Raw genomic sequence first — 13,373 nt, forward strand, 5'->3', positions numbered from 1 at the left:
GTTTGCTTATGGCCTTCAATGGTCTAGTGTCTCCCCACAGGGCAAGAGCAGGCAGGCTTACCATCCAGTTTAAGAGAGCTGGGTGCCCTAAGCTCAGAGATCCTCTCTTGTAACATAACCCACTGCTCTTGGAGGTGTGACCTCCTCTCTTCACATCACCCTGTGGGAATGGGAGCTCCTCACTGGTGTAAGAAATGCTGATACTCCAGCTACTGCTATTAACTGTGAGTAGCAAAGTCCTTTGTCTCTGATCCAGGAGTGTTGTGTCTTTTGCAGGCATCTGTGGAAGCTGTGCACGCCTAACCTGTTAGCTGGAAAATACGTAAATCCTCAGACTTTTCACAGTTCTTAACTAATTCATTCATTAACTGAGGAGTTAAAATCTTTGACATGCGGTCATTATATACTTGTAGGAGAGGCATGATTTTACCTTTTCCTAAAATTTTTTTCTTTAACCCATCACCTTCTAACACACTATGTCATTGCCTCACTTATTAAGCTATTCTCTCTCTCTTTTTCTCTCTCCCCACCAAAACATGAGCTCACAGGGTAGGGATATTTGTCTTTTTTTTTTTTTTTTAACGTTTATTTATTTTTGAGACAGAGACAGAGCATGAACGGGGGAGGGCCAGAGAGAGAGGGAGACACAGAATCGGAAGCAGGCTCCAGGCTCTGAGCCGTCAGCCCAGAGCCCGACGCGGGGCTCGAACTCACGGACTGTGAGATCGTGACCTGAGCCGAAGTCGGACGCTCAACCGACTGAGCCACCCAGGCGCCCCGGGATATTTGTCTTTTGTGGTCACTGATGTACCCTAACACCTAGATCAGTACCTGCCTTATAGAAAATATTGAATAAATGACTTGTCCAAGATCACACGGCTACTTAGTGCTGGAACCCAGGCTCCCTGATTTCCAGCTGTGGGCTTGTTCCACGGTATCACTTCTCCTGCCCAGGTAGAAGAAAGGGCTTTTTTTTTTTTAATGTTTATTTATTTTTGAGAGACAGAGAGAGCACGAGTGGGGGAGGGGCAGAGAGAGAGGGAGACACAGAATCTGAAGCAGGCTCCAGGCTCCGAGCTGTCAGCACGGAGCCCGATGTGGGACTTGAACTCATGAGTCGTGAGATCACAAGCCATGAGATCATGACCTGACCCGAAGCTGGATGCTTAACCGACAGAGCCACCCAGGAGTCCCAAGAGAGAGCTTTTAACAGAAGTTGGCAAACTATCACCTGAAGCCAAATCTGGTCTCCGGTTTGTTTCTGCCTGGCCTGCGTGCTAAGAATGGTTTTTACGTTAAAAAAATTTTTTTTGTTAAGTTTATTTATTTATTTTGAAAGAGACAGAGACAGCAAGAGCGGGGGTGGGGCAGGGAGAGAGAATCCCAAGCAGGCTCCATGCTCAGCAAGGAGCCCGATGCAGGGCTCAATGCCATGACCCTGGGCTCACGACCTGAGCTGAAATCAGGAGTCAGATGCTCCACTGGCTGAGCCATCTGGATGCCCCAAATTCACATTCACGAATAAGGTTTTATCGGAACACGAGCAATGCTTGTTCGTTAGCCAATTGTCCACAGGTTTTTTCCTTCTTTGTATGGCCCACAAAGCCTAAAATATTGACTAGCTGGCCCTTTCTGGAAAAAGTTTGCCAACCCCTGCTTTGTAACATTCCCCTGGATCCTCCTCTGTTTTGCTTAAGCGGGTCCACTGTTGGGGGCATGTGATCTGTAGTCGATAACCAAATCCCAAACCTGCGACTGAGCCACAACTCATTAAATCCTCGCTTGCACCAATAAACCAAACTATTCACTAAGCTTATAGAGGCTTACTATGAAAAAGATAACCAGGTAAATCCTACAGACAAGTGAGAACCTGATCCCTTTATCCTCCACCCTGGGCTCAATGCTAGGAACCTATTTTTTTTTTTTTAATTTTTTTTTCAACGTTTTTATTTTATTTTTGGGACAGAGAGAGACAGAGCATGAACGGGGGAGGGGCAGAGAGAGAGGGAGACACAGAATCGGAAACAGGCTCCAGGCTCCGAGCCATCAGCCCAGAGCCTGACGCGGGGCTCGAACTCACGGACCGCAAGATCGTGACCTGGCTGAAGTCGGACGCTTAACCGACTGCGCCACCCAGGCGCCCCTAGGAACCTATTTTTAAAGACAGAATTGTTTGAAATCCCAGACATGTGCATATAGTCTTTGCTTTCTGGCTGTTCCTTTTGTCCGGTGGCTCCCACCTCCGGCTGCACAAGAGAATCGCCGGGGGAGCTTTTAAAAGCCACTAACGCCCGGGTCCGGAGATGCTGAGTAAATTGACCCGGGCATCGTTTAACTGGCCCCAGGTGATTCCGTTGTGTGGCCAGGGTTGAGATCCTACCCGGTTCTCCAACTTCACATGCACGTTGAGAATTATCGCACAGGGTCACAGCCATCAAACTCAGTGTTGTACTTCATCGAGCCCTTTGCGTGACATAAGCGGTGACTCTGCTATAATGTCCCTTCTGTCGTGACAAGATTGTTCGGGTTTCTACAGAGCATCTCGGAGACCGCAGTCCAGGTCTTTTGTGCTCAGATTTGGAAGAAACTTTCTCCCTGGAGTCTGTGGGACAAAGCCACTGGCGTTTGTGTGTGGCCGGGCTCAGGAAGGGCTGAACGAGGGGCTGGGATGTGTGTGTGACTGTGTATGGTGGGGGTAGGAGTCGTTAGCTGGTAAAGGGAGTTTGATACTCACTGCTGCAGACATCTCCTGCCTGGAAGAGCTCAGTGGTGAGCAGAACTAATCCATAGTAAGAAAACGCATTGGAAAACCTGCCAGAAAGGAAGCAAAAAAAGGTAAGGAAATGATGGGAGAAATGCAAGATCCCCTTTCCCCAACCCCTCAGGAAGGACTTGCGTCTATGGCAGCGAGGACCAGTCTTTGGACGTGGGTGACACTGGGGCTTTGGGGGGGGGGGGTTCCTGGGGCCCTTGAGCAGGAAAATGGCAGGTACAAAGCATAGCAGTGTGTTAAAGGTATGTGATTCTGTGTCCTTTGAAAGACCAACAACCGTATTATATCACAGAGAACACCAGGCTGTTTTTCACAATTGGCAAAAGGGAATAAAAGTTTGGGGAACCAAGATTTGGAAGAAAACAGTCAAGGCTGACGTCCGTCAGGGCTTCTGGGCCAAGTTGGTCCATGTGGAGAGGGAAGAGGAGGGAAAAACTTTGATAATACAGAGAACTGGGCTCCAGCTCTACCCTTGAACTCCTGAGAGTTGAATCAACTCACCAAGCATTTATTAAACACCTGCTGTGTACCCCATACAAGTGTGGAGTCAGCAGACTTCCCTAAAATTTCAGATTAGAATGACCCAGTTAATTAATTCCCGATTGTCCCAGGAACCATAACACTCAAGTCTGTAGGACCAGAACATTCTCATCCTGTAGTACAGTTATGTGGGAACTGTCATAATTAGTCCATGGTGATAAATTTCCTTGAGTTACAATATGTGCTAGCAAATTTAGTGATTTTTATTGGGTGCAAGAAATAGTCTCTAATTAATTGCTTCGGTATTTGGGCAGCTCGGCCCAAATGAGTCATATGCATGCAAAGACAGACACCCTTAACTAGGTCAACCACCTCCTCTCCCTTTTCAAAAATCCTGCAGACTGAGCACTTGTATTGAGCATACAGCAGGTGTTTAATAAATGCTTGGTTCAGCTCTCAGGAATGCATGGGCAGAATTGGAGCCCAGTTCTGTTTATTATCAAGGCCTTCCTCCCCACTTGCCTGCAACTGACCACTTTTCAGGACGATCCCCTGCTAATTAGCACCTCTCCTCAAAGGCGCATAGGGAAAGGGATAAGTGGTTACACCAGAACTCCGAAAAGTGTTAGCCAGGCCCCTTCTGCGCACTATTCATGCTGCATACATGATTTCGTAGAGAGTTCAAAGAATAGCTGAGATTTGACTGGTTGTGGATTTTCAGGTAATTACTCTGTACAAATCCTTCCCTTCCACCCTGCCCACATCCAGCCATCGCGAATGGCCGCGTTTTAAGGAAAATAGACCAGGATCAGGACTGAGAGTTCTAAGGCTGCACGTGTTGACCAAATCAGTGGTTCCCCAAACATGGGTCCCATGTACACCGAAGGCAGTATGGCCCGAAAAGAGGAGTAAGGGAGCAGGCATTATCATTTTCCTTTCAATTACAGTTGACCCTTGGACAACACAGGTTTGAACTGCAGGGGCCACTTATAAGGAGATTTTTTTTTTTCAATAAATACTGCAATTACATTTTCTCTTGAAGATGATTATAACACTTTTTCTCTAGCTTACTTTAAGAATACAGTATATAATACATATAACAGACAAAATATGTGTTCATCAGTAAGGCTTCTGGTTAATGTTATCAGTAAGGCTTCTGGTTAATAGGAGGCTATTAGTGAAGTTTGGGGGGGATCAAAAGATTTTCAACTACTCAGGGGTCTGTGCCTTTAACCCCCACTCTGCACTGTTGAAGGTCAACTGTATTTTGATGGCTTCCTAGTCTCACTTACTTGCTAATGAGTCCTCAACATCTGCCTCTCTCTCTATTAAGTACAGTAACTCAGAGCTTTGGCAAATCATCAATCTAGCTACTTTTTACTATATTTCTCTTGAGGAGAGCCTTCTCTCTATGGCCTGCTGTTAAGTTGTTTGGTTTTTTTTTTTTTTTTAGCGTTTTAAAAGACATTTATCTGAACGCTTGTGCACTGTTGGTGGGGATGCAAACTGGTGCAGCCACTCTGGAAAACAGTATGGAGTTTCCTCAAAACATTAAAAATAGAAATACCCTATGGTCCAGTTATGGCACTATTGGGCATTTACCCAAAGAATACAAAAACACTAATTCGAAAGGATATACGCCCCCCCTATGTTTATTACAGCATTATTTATTATTTTTTTATTTTTATTTTTCACATTTATTTATTTTTGAGAGACAGAGCAAGATAGAGCGTGAGCGGAGGAGGGGTGGGGGGGGGGCGGGGATACACAGAATCTGAAGCAGGCTCCAGGCTCTGAGCTGTCAGCAGCACAGAGCCCAATGCAGGACTTGAACTCGTGGACCGTGAGATCATGCCCTGAGCCGAAGTCGGATGCTTAGCTGACTGAGCCACCCAGGCGTCCCTACAGCATTATTTATAATAGCCAAATTATGGAAGAAGCCCAAGTGTCCATCGATAGATGAATGGATAAAGAAGATGTGGTCTATATATACAATGGAATATCACTCAGCCATAAAAAGGAATGAAATCTTGCCACTTGCAATGACATGGATGGAACGAGAGAGTATAATGCTAAGCGTAGTATCTCAGTCAGAGGGCAAATACCACGTGATTTCATCCATTATGTGGAATTTAAGAAACACCACAAATGAGCAAAGGGAAAAGAAAGAGACAGAGAAACAAATCAAGAAACAGACTCTTAAGCATAGAGAACTGACCAGAGGGGAGGATGCTGGGGGGATGGGTGAGATAGGTGATGGGGATTAAGAGTGCACTTATCATGATGAGCACTGAGTAATGCATACAATTGTTGAATCACTGTATTCTACACCCGAAACTAACATAACATTGCATGTTAACTGTGTTGGAATTAAAATGAAAAACGTAGTTAAAAAGGACATTTATCTGAGTAAAAAGGGAGTCCAATTAAAGAAAACAACGAAGAATAGCACGGGTGATACCTGAATAAGGCAGAAATCAGGAAAGTCATACCCAAACCACTTTATTTTGCAACTGCTGCCCACGATCAAAGAGCTATCTGTGCATCACGTAAAAACAGAAAGCAAAGGGGCGCCTGGGTGGCTCAGTCGGTTAAGCATCCGACTTCAGCTCAGGTCATGATCTCACGGTTCGTGAGTTCGAGCCCTGCATCGGGCTCTGGGCTGACAGCTCAGAGCCTGGAGCCGGCTTCAGATTCTGTGTCTCCCTCTGTCTGCCCCTCACTGCTTGCACTCTGTCTCTCGCACTGTCCCAAAAATCAATAAATGAAAAAAAAAAAAAAAAAAACAGAAAGCAAAACAGGGCATGAATGAAGGGGATCAAGGTGTCAAGAAACAGCTCTTACCATATAAACCACAGCAACAAGGTTGTCCACCTAAAATGGGGCGTGAAAAGGTCCCTCATTCTGCCTCGGTCTTCCTGTTTCAAGACAAGAACGTGCAATTTGCTCTCCTCCCCTAGAGAAGTATGGGCCCCAGCCGGCAGCCTAAGACCGTGGGCACCCACAGCAGGGAGGGAAGCTCCTGGTGGGCTACATGCTCAGATTCCGGGAACCCAGGACCGGATCCCACGGCACAAAGTCTCCCGGCCCAGTGAGGCCCTCCAGCCAGGACCCAGCAAGGTCTACAGGCTTGGTTCCCCAAGGATGGAAACATTCTGCAATCCCTATAGCAGGAAGCAGACTCCTTGGGCCTGGTACCCCCAGGGATTCTCGGGCAGTGCCATGGACCCAGGGAGCAGACAGTCAATCCAAGGGGCATCCAACCATTTAATGCCCTCCCAAGCCAGCTCTAGGTCAAGATCACAAAAATCAATGTACTGAAAATCAATTCACCAGAAGCCAATGTGTCAAAGGTTGATTAGTTAAATGACCCATTTGCCAATTTCATATAATTTGCTAATTTATTGAATCTTTGCTCTACAACGTTCTTTTTTTTTAAGTTTATTTCTTTTTTATGAGCAATAGAGAGAGAGAGAGAGAGAGAGCATAAAGGAGGGACAGAAGGAGAGAGAGAATCCCAAGCAGGCTCTGTGCTGTGAGCACAGAGCCCAACACGGGGCTTGAACCCACAAACCATGAGATCATGACCTGAGCTGAAACCAAGAGCCACCCAGGCACCCCTACAATGTTCTTTTTAAGAGTATATTCTAGGGGGTGCCTGGGTGGCTCAGTTGGCTGGGCGTCTGACTTAGACTCAGGTCATGATCTCACAGTTCGTGAGTTCAAGCCCCTCGTCGGGCTCTGTGCTGACAGCTCAGAGCCTGGAGCCTGCTTGGATTCTGTGTCTCCCTCTCTCTCTCTCTGCCCCTCCCCCGCTCATGCTCTGTCTCTGTCTCTCAACAATGAATAAATGTTAAAAAAATTTTTTTAAAAGAGTATATTCTAGGACTGTGATAATATTCTTCTTAGGTATATTTAACGAAAACATTTTTCTTAGCAGTTTGAGAAACGCTTGCTTATTTAACCATGCTAAATGTTTAAAAAAAAGATTATGGGTTTTAGGTGGCTTAGTCTACCTGTGAATAGCCCTCATGAATAAAAATATATTTTTTGGTATATTCTTGAATGAAAAGACAACACCCATTAAATAGGTTTATTGAATGTATTTGAGAATGTTTGTATTTATTGACTATATTTTGGAATAGGTTAATATATTTAGAAATAGATCCATTAACATATTTATAGAGAGCATATACTGAGGAAATAAATGTGTTAATATATACACAGGAAAAATATACTCCAACTTGCTACATATATTCAAAAAGATCCTTGAAACATTTTTTTGGTAAAAAAGATACACTGGCAAGTTAATTCAGGAAAATTGGCTTTTGGGGAATTAGTCTGCTCGTGCGCTTTTTGCTGGTCTCAGAATTTGCCACCTCCTTGGAGAGCATGCCCCACCCGCGCACACACTCCCGCACAGGCGTACGGACACACACACACCACAGACAGCAGGCCAGGCACCGACCTGTCTGGAGATGATGAGTTTCCCCAGCGGCATGGGGGCTCCGTTTTCTGTCGCTATCCTCTTTAAGGTGGCGATGGCCTTCTCCTGATTCCCAGACAGCACATCATACCTTGCGCTCTCCGGCAGCCACTGTGGGGACAGGCGTGGCAGATTAGCGGGGAACAGAACACGGGGTCCCAGCCACATATCTCAGCGGGGTGTGGAGTCTTTAAGCTTAGGGCTCTGGAGCCAGAGGGCTAGCTTCAAATCCTGGCTCTGTCATTGATTATCCTGGTTGTGGGACCTTGAGTAATTACTTGACCTCTCTGTGCCTCCATTTCCTCATCCACAAAATGGGGATAACGATAGATCCCACCTCGTAAAGGTTGTCGAGAGGGTTAAGTGAGAGAATCCAGACAAAGTGCTTAGCACAATACCTGGAATGGGTTCATGCAATGATTGTTGTTTCTGTTGCTATTATTATTATTAATTGGTGTGGCTGGCAGAGTTCCAAAAACATCACCTTACAAAGAATCCCTGCAGGACAGTGTCCTCCTTTACCTCCTCCCCACTGAAACACAGTGAATGGCTGAACAGCAGAAAGCCAAGTGGCCAAGGTTGAGATCTTTTTTTTTATTATTTGAGACAGAGACAGAAGAGCATTTAGGGACAAGGGAGGATGTGGGAGAGACAGAGAGAATCCCAAACATCTCAGAACGCCATGCGGGGCTAGAACCCACAAACCATGAGATGATGACCTAACGTTGGATGCTTAACCGACTGAGCCGCCGCCCAGGTGCCCCGTAAAGGTTGACATCTCTTAAAGGATACCTACAAAACACAGAACCGCAAAGAGGAGCAACGGGACGGCCGAGAGGATGAGCAGCCAGCGCCAGCCCAGGCTGGGCATCACAAACACGGCCAGGATCACCTCGAACACTGTCCCGATGGCCCAGAAGACCTGGCAGGGGAAAACGGGATCAGCGATGGGAGCAGCGTGGCCAACACATGAGCAATGTCAGGGTCATTGCGGACAACGCTACTGACACGAGGGAGGGTCCTCGTGGTCAGCCATGTTGGAATGGCCATCTTTCCTGTTTTTCATATAGTTGGCAGGACCATCATGTTGCCCATCTCCTCTGTCATAATTGCGTGGTACCCACTGGAGTGGGTACGATGTGGCAGCTCTGGTTTAGGGAGATCAATGCCATCAATATCGTGTGAGGTCAATACGGTAACGGACATATTGTTTTTGTCTACTGACATCCATCTCACTCGCCCAAGAGGCCCCTAGCATCCTTTATCACAACTGCCTCTTCCTTGCAGGGCTGACTATCTTCTGTTTGCCTCGCCATCCTTTCCCGCCTTGCTTTTTTTGTATGGACTGCATCCACAGGCTCCCTGTCTTCTGGCTTTCCACTGGCTACAGCCGATGGGGAGCCCCACAGGACATGGGAGGGAGGGAGGGAGGGAGAAAGGAAAGAGATGTGGGGGAATTTATTCCTCTGGCTCCCTCCCTGCACAGTGGTCATGGGCTGGCTGCATCTCTCAGCAGGTCACAGCACCTGTCCAACAGCCCTGGACACACAACTCTGTCTCTCTTTCTCTCTGGGCTGCTAATTAATTACTTCCTGCCTTTGCCTGGCAACTGGCACTTCAGGCCTGGGGCTATTTAGAAATAGTCCCTTTATCAAACCCTCTTCAAACTATCCTAAGTTGAGTATGCTGTCTCCTGCTCAGGCCCTACAACTATTGTCCATTGCCAAACATGGCCCTTCAGCTTCTCCATCAGTTCTGGGGGACTCCGAGAGCCTTCCTAAATCCTCTCTGGCTGAACTCAACCACAGTCTATTTCTGTTGCTGCCAACCGGGGGTGATAGTCAAAATGTCTAACAAACTGGACCAACCCAGGATAGGCACCTGACACCGGTCATATACCCCCTGCTCTCAACACACACACATATACCATGACTGTGCCAGGAGTTAACTCTTCAGACGCTAGGTCATGGGAAGTTCTAGGGGGTCCTAAGAGTGGACAGGGTGTCAGGCGATGAGGGGTAATCAGGGACCAAGATCTGCTGGCATAAACGCATCTCAATATTTATATAGTTGGTTCATCCATACCAGCGTGGACCAGATGACCACCACCCTTATCGATCAGGGGTAGATGCAGTCTGGGTGGTAAGCTGGGCAGTGACGTCAATGGGATTACTATTGTCAACGTGGTCATGGTGACTAGAGACGTCGGAGTGGCGTCATAGTCGTCACTGTGGGCATCAGTGTCCGAAAGGACAAATAAACTCTACTGCCTGCATGCTAGAGGGGTCATTGGTCAGCCACATATTGGCCCTGAGATCTTCCAGAACCATGATTGGAAAACGGGTCACAAAACCTTGGCAGAAAGAAGGCTCGGAGGGACGAGCTGGACCGAGGGAGTTTTAAGGCAGCCTCTAGGCTACAGGAGTGGCGCCTCACACAAGACACAGGTGAGCCTGGATACAAACAGGGGTGGAGGGTGATGATATGGATGGGGGACAGGAGTTTTGGTCCCCTTACGCACCAACTCTCGGCACCAACTCTCAGATAAAAGCCACGTGAAGTCCAAGAAGGAAATACCACCTGCCTACCGCCATTTTTTTAAGAGATCGATTGTTTTTTTTTTTTTTTTGTCAATTGAAGGGTTTATCCGTATTGCAAAAAGACCATGTCAGAATTGACATAATTGACCCGTTTAAGTCTCCACACACTGAGTCTGTTAGAGCTCTCTTAAACTCCCATTTCCTCATCCTGTGGCTCAAGACGCCCGAGAATCTCCTGCTCAGGGACTGAGCGCTCTTGGGAAACCCAGACCACCCTCCTTACCTCAATCAGCAAGATACACTTAGCTCTGGCCTTCATGGGAAGGAACTCCGCATACAGCGTCACCCTGGGAAAGCAGAGAGACAGGAAGAAAGTTAAGGTCGGGACTGAGTAAGAGGACTGCCACCGCTTTCTGAATTTCTAGGCCAATATTCCTCCGAGGGTGGTCTGTGGACCACTTACTTCGGAATTTCCTAGGATGACGGCTAAGGTCATAGATCCCTAGGCCCCACCCCAAACCCTTGGGAACAGACTCTCAGGGGTGGGGTTCTGGCATCTGCATTCACTCACTCCCCACGTGGTTCTCAAATTTAGAACTGCCGACACGGAGCCCTACCCACAACCCAGCAAATATAGGAGAAAATAGGGTAGTGTGACAACGGGCAACTTCAATCTGGAACATTATTCAGGTTTTTCCCTATTATTCACGTCCTGAATAGTCTTCAAGAGTCCAGGCCTTTCATTCTGTAGGATGCTCCTCCTCTTAAGTCCATCTGCTGTCTCCCCGTGACCAGACTCAGGCCATGTTTTCTTGGCAAGAACCCCGCAGAAATGATCCTAAGCTCCTTCCGGTGCCTCACATCAGGGCCATATGGTGTCAACTCATCTCATCACTGGTGACATTAACCTTCATCACTGGCTCAAGATGGTGTCTGACAGATTTCTCCACCCTAAAGTTATCCTTTTTCCATCTGGGATTACTTGGCGGGGAAAAATTCAGAGATTATGCCAATATCCTGTTCTCCCTAGAACCTCTACCCATCAGCTTCGGTATCCCACCCATGGACGATACCTGCCTGAATCAACACTACTATGATGGTAACAGGTGGTATTTTTTAAATTTCCATTGTTCCTTCTACATTTAGAATGGATATTCTATTGCAAGGAGGAGTTTCCCTTTTCCCCTGTATCTATCTATCTATCTATCTATCTATCTATCTATCTATCTACCTACCTACCTACCTACCTACCTATGCATTCAACGAATCAGTATGAACTTGTAGATTCCTATTTTATTCAGTGGGTTGTAACCCACTACTACCATTATTCTTCTGATGCTCAGACTGTCCCAGATCTGATGTTGGAAGACTTTTTTTTTAATTTTTAAAAAAATGTTTATTTTTGAGACCGCGAGAGAGGCAGAGCACAAGTGACAGAGGGGCAGAGAGAGAGAGAGGGAGACACAGAATCCAAAGCAGGCTCCAGGCTCTCAGCCAGCAGCACAGAGCCCAACGTGGGGCTCGAACCCACAAACCATGAGATCATGACTTGAGCCGAAGCTGGATGCTTAACCAATTGAGACACCCAGGTGCCCCTTTTTGGAAGACCGTTTAAACCAATCCCTATGTCTCTTTTACATGCCTCCATCATTCCTTGAACTCTTCTTTACTTTCTGGCACAAGATGTCCAAGTTCATGGTGTGTTTTCCTGGTCCCAGCTGTGGCGTCAGCCATTTTTCTAAGAGGTTCTGGTTCCTTTTGGTAGAAGACGGTATTTAGAAACCAAATACTGATGTCAGTGTGCTCATTGCTGCTGGGCTGTCGTTGCTTCTAGGCCTTCTCAGTGGATGCAGCTAAGACATCTCTCTCTCTATCATCTATCTTGGTCTCTCCATTTCTCTCTGTCCACATGCACTCCATACACCCGTATGTTTCTATATCTATTTGTGTATATATATTTTTAAAAAACGAGTTCTTACTGATACTTTCAATTCCAGTCCAACCAGAAGGTTGGGGTTCTTTCTAACCCTCCCGGGTTTCCATGTTTATAATTCCCTTCTCCGACATTGAGACACGGGGGCCTCATTCTCCTCAATATATTTCTTATTTGCCCAATCAACTTATTGGTTTGCTGAATGTAACGAACGTCCTAACTACATCGACCCCTCCATCTACTACATTCGTGCCCCTTCCTCTGCCTTCCACTTCCTCAGCCGCCGGCCATGCTGGGAAGAGAAGGAAACTTCTAAATGACTTCCCCATGCTGCCTTCCAACTTGTTAGGAAGAGCAGGCTTTCTCTTTCCCCACATCTCCCACCTAAGTCAAGCATCGGAGCTACTAGATAGCGTCATGTGACTCTCCTGGCTCCTCATAAGGGAGGCCGGAGAGAGAGAGGCTCATTTCCATTAACCCTTTTGAGGCAGATGGATGCTGGTGACCCATCTAGGTCTCCTGGGATGCCCCTTTACTAGTTCGTGTCCAACTCCCAGCTGCTGCTGCTAATGCTGCAACCCTCTTCTGGGATTGCTCTTGAGCAACTGTGGCTGCCTCACCAGAGAAGTGTCTAGGAGTTACAACCCTTCTCCCCAGGACAGACTGGTATGTGCTTACAAAAGTCCCATTCCATTGCCTCAACGTAGGACAGACCTTGTGGAACAAAGAACACTCCTGAGTTCCCTGTGGGATCAGCCCGAGTCTCGACGTCACCAGAAACCATACTTTTGCTTAACTTCTTCCTTTCAACATTATTGCCTCTTTCATGGTTTTATGGGCTTCCGAGAGCATTCCTTAAATAAATCACTTATACAAGAATCTCTGACTAACCTCTGCTTCTATGGAACCTCTGCTTCTATGAATGACGTCCTTCCCTGCATAACATCTAACATTTTGAAAGTTGGTCTTAGCAATACCACTGAGATTTAGGAACAGTTCTATCGCCAGTAGAAGTCCTTCTCAGAATAATGATAAAAGGACACCTCTGTCCAGAGAAGGAAGAATTCCTAGGAGCCTCAGAGGAAAGGTTAGGGCTTTAGTAGTTCAGGTATATACACTCTATTTAGAAAAAAGTATGAAGAAAAGGCAATGTCATCTAGT

General features: G+C 46.7%; 1 protein-coding gene across 1 annotated transcript in view; it reads right to left on the reverse strand.

Moving 5' to 3' along the window:
* Nucleotides 1–13,373, reverse strand: part of SVOP (SV2 related protein) — a 60,903-nt gene that overhangs the window by 13,974 nt on the left and 33,556 nt on the right. The window contains exons 6-10 of the mRNA XM_047826927.1: nt 10,563–10,626; nt 8,536–8,661; nt 7,722–7,850; nt 6,098–6,171; nt 2,735–2,811 (exon numbers count right to left, since the gene is read on the reverse strand). Coding sequence (XP_047682883.1) covers nt 2,735–2,811; nt 6,098–6,171; nt 7,722–7,850; nt 8,536–8,661; nt 10,563–10,626 — 470 coding nt within the window. The remainder of the gene's footprint in view (nt 1–2,734; nt 2,812–6,097; nt 6,172–7,721; nt 7,851–8,535; nt 8,662–10,562; nt 10,627–13,373) is intronic.

The sequence above is a fragment of the Prionailurus viverrinus genome, chromosome D3 (assembly GCF_022837055.1).
Source record: "Prionailurus viverrinus isolate Anna chromosome D3, UM_Priviv_1.0, whole genome shotgun sequence".
Classification (NCBI taxonomy): domain Eukaryota; kingdom Metazoa; phylum Chordata; class Mammalia; order Carnivora; family Felidae; genus Prionailurus; species Prionailurus viverrinus.